A 12,516-nucleotide genomic window follows, 5' to 3' on the forward strand; every position below is an offset into this window, starting at 1 on the left:
CAATGCTTTTGACACTGTCAGACATGGTCTTGTCACGCCCTCAGTGGGCTATCACTTTCAGTGCATAGCTCCCGTCCCAGTCCACCCAATGAAAGCTTCACTGACAACCCTGTATTAACGCATCAATTATATCAGCTACCGCCCCCAATGCACAGCCATATACCCCGCTTCCCCCAACTTATCGGTGATTAAAAGTGTTGGCAGCTAGAACCACTGTGTGGCAAGTACGTGGTTCTTACAACTGATGATGACTTCCTCATGGCATATCTCACGACTCAGCTCCCACTGCAATGCTAACGCAGGTTTACCAAGGTTAGACAGACAAAGGCAATCTATAGCACATACATCCAAGCAGTGTCGCAGAAGAATGTTACTTTTCTTCTATAGTAGCTGGACAGTCGCTCAGAGGATGTACGCAATGGTCGCTGCGCTGTCAGCCACTGATAAATGACTCTCAGTTAAACCGGTTTACTGTGCATCGTATACCGAAAGTAGCTAGTATCTAAATTTTTTTAACTTGGAGAGCTCCCTTCGAAGAAAAAATGCACTAATTATAAGGATACTTTATGTGCCTTGTGAAAAAGCATATTTTTCAGTCTGCGTCCCAGCACACCAGGTTTGAATACGCCTCAAACATAACATGGATGTCAGTCCGCTACATATTTCTTAAAGTAACCCGAAAAAGCGCTCAAGGTTGCCATCCACTGCGTGGACATTGCATCGCGCCAACGTCCTTCCTAAGAACATCAAGCCGTGTATTACTTTTTTGGTCCGGTCGGGGTCCCGTTGGCTAGTGTACACGCAGAGCTAACCTCAAATCAAGGAGTTCACGGAAGCGTCACTGTACGGAGAGCTCGAAGAGTTCGTACGAAGACATTCCAATCAATGTACTGCAGTGGACGATCAGTGCCAACACTAGTGATGATGATCCCAATCAATGGCCGGAACCATAAAATCTGTAATGATCAAGCACTTATGTCGGGAAGCGTACTACACCTGCTTGTTCATAATGAGACTACCAGAAGTGGTAGGTCCCCGGAAGGCAAATAAGAGTAACAGGGTATGCTGATGTCTCAACTGACATCATTCAAAACTGACACATTCAAAACACATGGGATTTGAGTGTCAACAGCAACATAATCTGTCCGTGTTTGGTTTTAGTACCTGCTGTATGAAGATAATATCCCCCAAGTCCGAGTGGATCTTGACAACGTAGAAGGCTTCTACTATTACGTATCTGTGATCAGTCTCACTTGATGAACACGACTAGTCTAGTTAGGCGTGTTGGGTTCTTCAGCTGTTTTACTTGTTGCGTTTTGCGAACAGACTGGATCACACCGTGGTATGGCGGTGTGTACCCCTATGACCTACTCAGCTTTACTTGAGAGAGGTCAATCCAACACATGCGGAGTTTCTCACCACAGGTTGCCCAGTGGATAGGAGTCCAACAAACGGAGTCTACCGATCTTTCAGAACGGGGTTAGAAACAGGCACGGTGACTTATTCCTTGGTAAACCTGTACTACTGTGGTTATATGTCGACGCACACCAACTGGCTCCCTGTCAGGCTTTGGAATCGAAGTATTTGGTTGGGGATCCTAACTACCATAATGTCATGGTATGGGCGAACTGGAAAATCCCACCCAGTATACAAACAGACAACTTAAAATGTTTTCATGCCACATCGGCCATCACATAGAGCCATTAATCGGGGCGATTTACTTGCTGCATGCAACAGGGTGGGTAAGTGAAAACATGCTAATCGATTCATACACTCATCTGAAGACTAATTTGGTTTTGGCAGGAGACTCGCCTGAAACTCAGCTGAATCGCTCGTTTACAATGCGCTTAAACAACTAAGTATACTGCACCGGGCAGCCTCATGCTTCAGTTGGTACGACATTAGAGATATTGCGATATATTGTATGGACGCGCATTACACCACTCACAAGGTTGCTGAAAACATTTCGATGGCTGGTTTCGCTCTTCTTGTGGCTCATCACCTAGGCGCAGTCCCATAATTCTTGTCAACCTTGTGCTTAGAACACCATGAACGAGAGATTCAGCTATGTTCCAAGTATGGTTGACGGCATTTCGAAGACTGCGCCCAGTTAATGAGCCCCAAGAAGGGCAAAACCGGTTCGCGACTGTCGAAGAGTGGTCAGCAACCTATGAAAACACACTTCTGACGCGTTATTCCTCATACTTTCACGTAGGCCTTCATCAAGAAGCGCGAATTCTTGAAAATAACACCAGAATGTCCGAAATTTATTGATGGTCGATCTACATCCGAGGTATGTGGAGGGCGCCCACGCAGTCAAGAGGCTTTGACTTTCAGAAGTTCGGACGAAACGGAAATTGTATGCGGTTAGCACACAACCTTAGCAGCCGTTCGCTTTTGCTTGTGCGGCTTGATTCCAGTGCAAGACGACCACCCGATTCGACCCAATCAGTGCAAGGTCCACCCACTTGCGCATTCATGATACCAACAACCATAACAATATCTAACCTAATGGACCGCGAAAAAACGCGCGGAACATCATAGAAAACTGCTTAACACGATCATGACCACAGTCTGTCCGGATGCGAGCGATTACCGGTGAGTTTGCGCGATGCTCTCAGACGTTATCAAACGGATCTCGCAGAGGAGACTATCACCGAGTAACCACTTAATCAGGGACGTTCAACTTAATGGCTTAAAGTAATACCGATCACGGCAAAATCAATCCTGCTGGCTACTGGATCACCATAAGTGCATAACTAGATTCAAGAAGAAACTGATGGGGAGATCAGTCATGTTTGGATTTTGAATACTCAAAACGGATTAAAAACTCACGGTGTACCGTTTGGACGGTCAGATCCTAACAGAAAATTTGATCTAAGCTTTCATTTTCCTCTCTGTTATAGCCAACCGAGCCGCAGCGCTCCCTCTTCCATTGGTTCCGATCGTCATCCGGTATCCTTTGTCTTCACTATTGAGGTTTTACCACTCAAGTACTAAGGCTGTCATACGCGATAAAACAAGTTCCGTTAACCTCCTAAATCACCCAGCTAACACATAGTCACAACAATGCAATCGAGAAGCTATCACCTGCTGCTACCAGCCATTGTGCACAGTCTGCTTCCGACAACAAATTACCACTTGTTGGTGAACTCACTTGTGATGTCTTTCGATAATTTGCGATTTAAAGGCATTTACTACCTCGCAGATTGTTCATATCTGAATTTGCTTGGTCTTGATTGGATAGATTAGCTAAATGTTTTGTCCCTCTACAGTCTGTATGTGACAACGTGCATCTCGCAACAGCATCCAACAGCATCCCAACAGCTTACACGCACAATCTAATCAAATTTTTCTGGTGTTTTTCAAGACGGTATTGGGCATTGTCCTAAAGTCCAAGCAATATCTCACTTGAAGCTGAATAGCAAACATGTCTTCAGACTAAGCGCCCCGTACCTTATTTAACCCTTGCATCTGTGGACGTTGAACTCGATCGTCCCCAAACTTCAGGTGTTATCCAGCTTGTCAACTCTTTTTACAAGGCAGATCCCATCGTTGTGATCAAGAAGACGAATAAATCAGGATTTGTGCTGATTATTCCACAGGCTTGAATGCTACACTCGATTCACATCAGTATCATCTCCCAGTTCCAGCAAACTCAATTGCGGCACTTCTTTGCTAGACTAGATCTGGTTGACGCCTGTTTACAATTCTAAGTTGTGATTAACTCCAAGAATTTAACCATTAACGCGCGCCGTGGTATTTTCCAGTGAAAACAACAGCCACATTCCAACAAATCACGGACGCTATAGATTATGGGTTAACAGGCGTCGTGGCATATATGGATGATACTGTTGTGGCAGCGTCTGATCAGGAAGAACTCCTTCATCGCTTAACCTCAGTACTTGATGGAAGCTAAGAACACGGATTTCATCTCAGAGCGGGAAACTGCACATTCCTTCTTTCATTTATCAAATATGCGGGTTTTATTTTCTACAAATCTGATCATCGCCCTGACCCGAACAACACTGATCCGATTGAAAGAATGCCACCACCGACGGATGTGCCCTCACTGCGAACTTTCCTCGGGTTAGTGAGCCAGTACAGTACTTTTTAACCGGATATGCACTGTGCTCCTGATCCTCTCAACCACCTCCTAGAAAGGATGTTCTCTAGAACTGATCACCTCAGTGTCAACCAGCTTTCGACAAGGTTAAATCACTCCTGTCGTTAGGCCTGCTGCTTACAAATTACGACCCATCTGTGGATATCATTCTAGCGTCAGATGCATCCAATCATGGAGTCGCAGCAGTCGTTTTCACAGATTTTCTGACGGAACTGAAAAATCCATCGCCCATGCAGCCCAGTCTTTGATACCAACGAAACGCAATTACAGTCAAATGGGAGAAGATTCGCTTGCAGTGGTATTTGTTGTCAAGAAACCCCACAAAATGATTTACGGTTGTCATTTCACACTCCACACAGAACACAAACCACTAGTTGGAATTTTCGGTTGGAAAAAAGGCATCCCGGTATACAGGGTGAACTGTCTTTAGAAAAAAACCGCTCAGCAGTAACAACCTTTCGGTGCCCGACTACCATGCTACCCGAAGGAAGCACGAGGGCTGGGATACTGCCAGGTTGTCCAAGCCTAGAAAGGGGAAGTCGAGAGGCAGAGGTCGGATTCGAGCCACGGACCTTCCAGTTAGTAAATTCGCGCTCTAACCACTTGAACCATCTTCAGCGCTGGGCGATCATTTGCCTTGGCTACGATTTTCCAATCAACTATCAATCTACGGATAACTATGGCCAGGCACACGGCTTATCAAGACTGATGGACTCACAAAGACAGCCTGCAGAAGACACAGCTGTGGCTTCCATTTCTATCGAACCGGAAGTTCGCTGCATCCATTCAAGCCCTTCTGGTTACTTCAAAAATGGTCCGTGACGAAACCAGATGTGACCCCGTACTTTGACAAGTATTACACTATCACGGAACACGCTGGCCATCGTCAGTGACACGCGATATTGATTTCTTGTTTTATCAACGATTTTCATTGTCCGAGGTCGATGGAACCTTCTCTTCCGTGGACGCGTTATAATACAAACTAACCTGTAAGCGCGAGTACTAAAACAGTTTCATTTTGGACACACAGGCAACGACCGCATGAAAGCCTTGGCGCGAAGTCATGCATACTGGCCGGTTGTGGACAAACAGCTAGGAGAAATTGTGCAGTCCTGTTCAAAATATCAGTGTCCTATAAAATCGCCGGGGAAGACTGAGTAATCTTCGTGGCAAGCAACAACTAACCCTTGGTCGGGTCTACTTATTGATTTTGCTGCACCAAGCAACAGTCAGCATTATCTTATCATGGTTGACGCTTACACCAAATGACCGAAGATAATCATGATGGATCACATCAATTCTCGCCCCACAATCCTCCGGCTCACTCGCACATTCACTCGCATCGGTACGCCAGCAAAACTGATTTTGGATATCAAAAGTGCATTGACGTCGACAAAATTTGCCTTGTTTTGCAAGTAAAATGGCATTCACCACGTTAGATCGCCACCACTCACCCTCAATCAAACAGCCAAGTTGAAAGCTTTGTTGACACTTTCAAACGAGCATTTTAAACACTTAAAAGGGATTGAACGTTAATGAAGATTATTGAAACCTTGTTACACTACCATGCGACACCTAACTTAAATGTGCCAAACAACAACTCACCCGCAGAAGCATCCTTTTGGGCGTAAAATCTGTTAACCCATAGACGTGGCACGCCAATCTCCTCCGCATTCACAAAAAAGGAGCACAAATGGAGTGACAGTCCAATCGCAATCACGGTACCGTCCATACTGCCTATAAACAGACAACCCCCAGTCGAATCCATATACACACCAAGACACTGGTCCAGCCGTAAACAGAAAATCATTAGCAACAATGCAGGTGACTTCAAATCTGAAAACCTACTCATGTTTTGAAAGGGACGGTCAGATCATAACGAACAATTCGACCTTTTTAAAGCTTTTGCTGATGTTTCATTTCCCCTCTATTATAGCCAACTGACCCCCGACCTAAAACTGCCACCTTGACGTGGTGGTCGGGCTTGAGTGTTTCAATGATCCCGCGGGCCACCCTGGCTGGAACGTCTTTCCACAAGGTGCAACCATGCCAGGAAGGCCAAAGGGGAGCAGGCAGACCAAGAGCAGCGAGATCCCGTGCTACGAGGAGGTCCGGGGGTAAAGTCGTACTGTTCTGTGCGGCAGGAGTGTGAAGGCAGTAAGGTGTTTCCCCAGGCGACCAGCACGTCCATATTTATGGAAGCAGCGATGCTGCCTTCCCCCGAGAAAGGACGGGTTAGAAAAGATCGGCTCCAAAAGCCGCACACTCCGATCGCCCAACGGTTGACCGTGACCGCCGGTGCATTACCCAATACGGTCGAAATACTTTTAAAACCAAAGAGCCCGGTGCTGCTCAAAAGGCACCTGCTGTGCGCAGCCGCATCAGGAATGAGACAGTAATGCCTTATTCCCTGCGCCCTCGGGTTAGGCCAACCCCCTGCAGTCGGGCAGGTCAGACAATTGAGTCATTGGCTCCAGGCAGTCCGCAAAGAAACCCCTACTGCCCGCTGCCTTGTGGTTCAGGTTTCTGAGTCAAAGGCTCAAGGTGGGGTACCTTAACCAAACCCCCTTCCTCGGCCTGGGCAACCGGTAAGTATCATTTGCCCGCGCAGTTCAGCGTCCACCGATGTCCCTCCCCAACCCCTTCCCACTGCACAAGCAAACGTCGCTGGGCCATTTGACTGTCAGTCATCTGACCGAAGGGCCTTAGGCTCCTTGCTGCCTGTAAACGTTAAACAAAATAACATCTTTCTAAATCCACGAGATCCCTTCTATATAGGAGCTTTTGACGTCCATACTCTATGTAAGGTTAGCAAACAAGCAATGCTTGTTGAAACCTTGTACTCCCTTAAAATCGATGTAAGCTGTGTCTCCGAAACACGCATACAAGTCTCGAGCGTGGTTCTGCATCTGAGAACACCAAGGATGAACTCAGCTCTTTCACACTTCTCCCTCCGTGTGTCCGGTGACCCAGAAGCGATGACTCGTGGAATATATGGCGTGGGAGTTGCACTCAGCCCCAGAGCTGAACGCGCTTCACTAGATTGGATCCCAGCGAACAGTCGTCTCTGCGCCGTCCGGCTATCCAGTTCAATCAAGCTCAATGCCTCGCGGCCAGTTTGTAGTGTCGGCTTATGCCCAAACGGACTGCAGTTCTGATGCGGAGAAGGATATTTTCTATCTAAAGCTATCCGGACTCATTCGTCAGGCAAAAGGCATTGACATTGTGATCCTTGCAGGCGATTTAAATGCTCATGTAGGTCGCCTGAGTCTCTTGGAATCACAGTTGGGTGGTCGATCTGGAGTCGATGCTCGCCGCACAGACAACGGAGATCGACTCCTTCAGCTGTGTGCTGATCACGAACTGTTTCTGGCAAGTACGAACTTTCAACATCAACATTCGCGTAACCTGGCGGCCGCCAACCACAAATCAACCGTGGACCCACTTGGACCACGTGGCCATCACCCACCGGTGGAGAGCCACAACTTAACACTGCCGTTCCTTCTCGGGCACACCGCTTGATTCCGATCACGCCATGGTGCGCGCACGCCTGACAGTTCGTTTCCCTCCAGGCCCTCGCAAGTCGGAAAGAAGCATGCCAATCCACCAGCTTCGAAGAACTACCATAGCTCGACAGTATCGGTCTGAGGTAGCCCAACAACTCTCCATAGTAGAACAATACTGTGGTAGCCGTGAGGATGTGGGTGAAGCGTGGCAAAATGTTAGAGCTATGCTAGCGGCGTTCAATGCTGCCTGCCCGACTTCTCAAATTCGACCACAAGACCATTGGATGTCGTCGAGATCGCTATCCATAATTGATGCCAGGAAAGCCATATCAGCGAGCAACGAGTTCGACGGCGCACGCAAATCCCTCGAACACCAAATAGTGACGAGTCTAAGGAAGGACCGAGAGCTCTAGTGGACGTTGAAAGCTCGGGAGATGGAGAAGGCTTTTCCTACGAGAAACAGCCATGCCATATATCAATTGATACGATCAACGGGCCCTAGGAAAGCAACGGTCAGCGAAACAATAAGTGAAAAAGATGGCTCGTTGATTCACTCGCAAAAATGTTGACTGGAAACATGGGTCGAACACTTCGAAGAGCTGTTCTGCTGGCCTCCTGCAACACAGCCGGTGGAGATAATGAATATGGCGAATGGGATGTAAACCTTGACCGCCCTTCGGAAGAAAGTAGGTACGAAATAGCCCTACTGAAACGTGAGAAGGCACTAGGACCGGACGGTCTGTATCCAGCCCTCTTCAAAGAAGGCGGAAAATCCCTGGTGACCCATCTGACAAAGCTTATTGGTGCTATACGGGACGAAGAGGAAGTGCCTGCAGAATGGGGCACATCGACAGTTATCCCTATCCTCAAAAAGATACGCGGCACTGTGTGAAAACCACAGTGCTGCCGGTCTGTTAGCTGTGACATCGAAGGTGCTCTCTGGCCTTACACTTCTAAGGTTTACTGAACACAGAGAGAGGCAGATCCGTGAAAATCAAGCAGAGTTCCGTCCAGCAAGAGGATGCTTCGATTATATCTTCAACCTCCAATAGATCATGGAACAGCGACAACCAACAATGACTGCGTTCCTTGATCTGAAAGCTGCCTTTGACTGTGGACCGTCAGACACTACGGCAGTGTCTGTGAAGCAAAGTCGTCCCCCATGAATTCTTGAATCTCCTTAAGGCGCTGTACGTCAACTCCAGTGCACGTGTGATGCTCTCGCCTGAATTCACCACATCAAGTGGTGTCGAGCAGGGCTGTCTTTTGTCACCTTTCCTCTTCAACTTCGTCATTGGTACGATCATGGAAGATTCACTACCAGTCTCTAATGTTTGTGGGATCGAAGTGCTCCCGGGGCATCCGCTCACAGATATCGAGTAGGCAGGTGGCATAGCTCTTCTTGGATCAAGTGCATTGTCACGTATCACGTATGCCAGTCGACCGACTTCCTCGAAGGGCTCTTTTCGCACAACCACGTGAAGGGTGGAGATGAGCCAGAGGCGGTCAAACAATGAATTTACAGCGAAGTGTGAAAGCCATCAACAGCAAACTCAGCTGCGCGGGTCATTGTCGTCCTCCTGGATGGGGACCTCGAGACGGGTCACATCAATGGTTAGGGACATTGTCAGACATAGCCCAGTCGCGCCCTCAATGGCGCTCGTGCATCCAAGCTAGTGCCTTCAATGCATAACTCCCTTGCCAATCCCCCCACTTGACAGCTCACTGAGTGCTGGATTTATGCACCAATTTATCATCTCCCGCCTGCAGTGCGCGGCTACCTACCCCTCCTCCAAATCATTGGTGAACGAAACTGCGGCAGCTACAACCACTGTACCACGAGTACGCGGTTATTGCAGCCGACAATGATGATGATGAGCCAACTGAGCCGCAGAGCTCTTACATTTATTTGTTTATCAGCAATAGGGCCCACTTTTATCCGGTGTCCTTGATCTTCTTCCTTGAGATTTTCTCACTCATGTACTTGGACTATCATACGCGATAGAATAAGTTCCACCAATCTCCCACATCACTCAGCTAACAGTCACAACGTAAACAAGCCGTCAAACCACATTACGGACCAGTTTCGTCGTGACAGTGGATTAGGTGTCTGTACCGATCTAGAAGGCAGACACGCTGACTGAAAAGGCATCTGTCGATGCCATCCGAATGGATGTTATATCGCTATCCTTTTGGAAGGCGTGCACTTCTCTGTTGACCTCTTCCAAACAAACAGCTAGAATGGCCATCCATCTCGTATCGTAAACCCGGACAAGCTCCAGGTGGGCTTTCAGGCGCATTTAGTTGATTAACACCGTCTTTATATGTTTAGACTTGAAAGTCCTGATGCCTCGCCGAGTTTGGCCACTAACAATCTAACCCAGCTCCCAGTTCGGCTTTCTGATTTCTCTGGTAGACATATAGTCTGGGTCCATGATGTAACTTCGTTCACGGTTGTAATACGTTCGATGAAGGCCCTCCATGCCTCATCCTTGCTCGGCTTTTAAGGAAGTCCCGATGTATCTGAACCCATAGAGTACAAATGCGACGGTCACCGTTAATTCTTGTTACAGCACACAACACATAGTGAAAGTCCGCCGCAGTCAAGCTGTGTCGGGTGGGGAGAAATTCGCTCTGATCTCATCGTTAGTTACAACACGGTAGAGCACGCAGGGAGCAGAAGGGCCTCGATGACGAGTGGGACGCTTTAGAGTGAGACGAAATGTACAAGGCTTGCAGGCGATCCTTGAGCGCACACGCACACGTGTCCTGGCCTGGACTAGATAAGAGTACGCTAGCTAAAACAAGGCTAGGAAGGCTGCCATAATCCTATAGTCACCGGGCATCGTGCTTTCGGGTGGGCGGTGAGTGACAGCAAAGAGTCACCTGTCACTACTCATTGATGATAATGTACCGTTTTCTACTGAAAGACTTTAATGATAGGCTGTCAAATAATGTACCGTTTTCTACTGAAAGACTTTCAGTTGGTGTGCAGTTTAAGAAGCTGCTTTCGTAAAGGATGATTTTTTACCCTTTGTTTGTTTGTTTGGTCTGACAGTCTGCCATTCAGAATCAGAAGTCAGCCACGTTTTATTTAGAGCGATTCAGTTCCTGTGCAAACTACAAGCGATTTGGTGCAGCAGCAGGGCAGTTGGGAGGTGGTGAGGTCCAGGACCTTTCAGTAGTCAGGTTGTTCAGGTTTTTTATCGCCAGGTGTTGTGGAGGGTCCTTAGATGCTTTCGCGGTCATGTATGATATCGTGGACATCATATATCATCTATCATCATATATATCATCTATCATCATATACGATAGATGATATTGGGTACCGCTAGATGGAAACGAACTTCGGGGGTGGATAACTTTTGAGTGATTGAGCTCCTCCACATGGGTGCGTGGACGTAGGACTAGACTTGGGTATCTGCGGTTCAAGTAAATGGAGACGTGAGAAATTCATCGTCATTATACCGCGACTTGGTGACAAATTTGGACAAAGTTCCACTCAGTAAATTCATGCCACGAAGCTGGATAATTTATCTTGAAGTCCTGGAGTTCGTAAGGTTTTGGCGTTCTAGATCTGGAACTCCGAAAATGAGGACACATATTGCCTCGTTGTAGTTAGGTGGCGAATGACCCAGCGCTCTGTGCATCATAGGGTAAGATATCCAGCTCTGGAAAGTGTGCAGCCAACTGGTAGGTAAGCAGAAACTTGGTAACGAAAGCTACCTGTCCCAGCAAAAAAGTGATAGTTTGGGCTTGGATTACACACTCTAACCATCGCACACCCGTGAAATCGGTGCTTTTCGCTCCAAGTAACTTTCGGCTAAATACAATGCAATCGTTTAGCTGTGGCGCCCTGTAGACGGGTAGCTGCCAGGCTACCCGAAGGAAGCACGTGTAAGGAAGTTAGTTACCGTCAAGATGCATGTGTGGGACCTCCGCGCCTTCCTGGCTGGGGCCCAACAGATCATGCTTGTGGTAGGCTAGAAAACTTGTGGGACATAGTACGCAAATCATCGGAGTAGCACACACTATCATTTCCTAGCTGGACTGCGCCGTGAGCCTAGACCATCTTGGTGTCTCGGTAAAGTTCAAATATCCTTGCGCTTTGGGCTTAGGATGAGTGATTTTCGCAAATAACGTTGGGTGCATCGCGTTGATAGCGCCTTGCCTCGCCACGATATCCAGATGTGTTCATTTTACTGCTACCCACAGGTATCGGAATTTCATCACTGATGGATTTCCATAACGGCATGGAACTTATTCGCGCTAACTCCCCAGCCTTCACTTCTCGTTCCCCTCCTTGCCAAAGCTTCCTGTCCGAGGGGGTTGTATGGCAGGTAAGCGCCAGTATGCATCACTGGTACATTCCTGTCAATGAAGTTGACAATGAGAGCCCCGACAGCTCTGCCATTCACCTTTAGGTGCAGCAACGGCCGATAAGCGCAGCTCCAATGTGATTGGTCCAAACACAGGCTCACGGATTCAAGGATTCACGCATTCATACACAGGATCGAGGCTTTTGCCCAAGTTCCCGGGTCGCTTTTGTTCTTGTCAGTCAGTGACTGTCGTTCACCTGAAAGGCACAAGTGAAAAAAGAGTGTAGCGCTCATCTTTATGTTCTCAGCGCGGGGCATGGTGCTTGCAAGCGCGAGGATTCACATAAATAAATGTCTAATAGTGCTTTAAATTGGGTTCTAGAAGGAGCGTGGACAAACGTTGGAGAAAGGTCATTCTAGGAGCGGTCTGACGTAGGCCCAATAGATTGTTTAGAAGTCCATGCGAGTAATACGGGAGAAGGTGGGTAGGAACATCCGTAAAATGATCCGACGGATTATCGGGATCCGGATGTTTGCCCAAACTCCCTGCTCTCTTTTGTTCCTG

At 47.7% G+C, this 12,516-nt stretch overlaps 1 protein-coding gene across 1 annotated transcript; it reads left to right on the forward strand.

Moving 5' to 3' along the window:
- Positions 1 to 9,372: 9,372 nt before the first annotated feature.
- T265_00298 (hypothetical protein) lies at positions 9,373 to 12,238 on the forward strand (the record flags this gene model as incomplete). The annotated part of the gene is made up of 2 exons (XM_009164043.1): positions 9,373 to 9,481; positions 12,057 to 12,238. 2 exons carry the CDS (start codon positions 9,373 to 9,375, stop codon positions 12,236 to 12,238), a joined length of 291 nt encoding a protein of 96 aa, XP_009162307.1.
- Between the last annotated feature and the right edge of the window lie 278 nt (positions 12,239 to 12,516).

Source organism: Opisthorchis viverrini, assembly GCF_000715545.1.
Source record: "Opisthorchis viverrini unplaced genomic scaffold opera_v5_3, whole genome shotgun sequence".
NCBI classification, from domain to species: Eukaryota; Metazoa; Platyhelminthes; class Trematoda; order Opisthorchiida; family Opisthorchiidae; genus Opisthorchis; species Opisthorchis viverrini.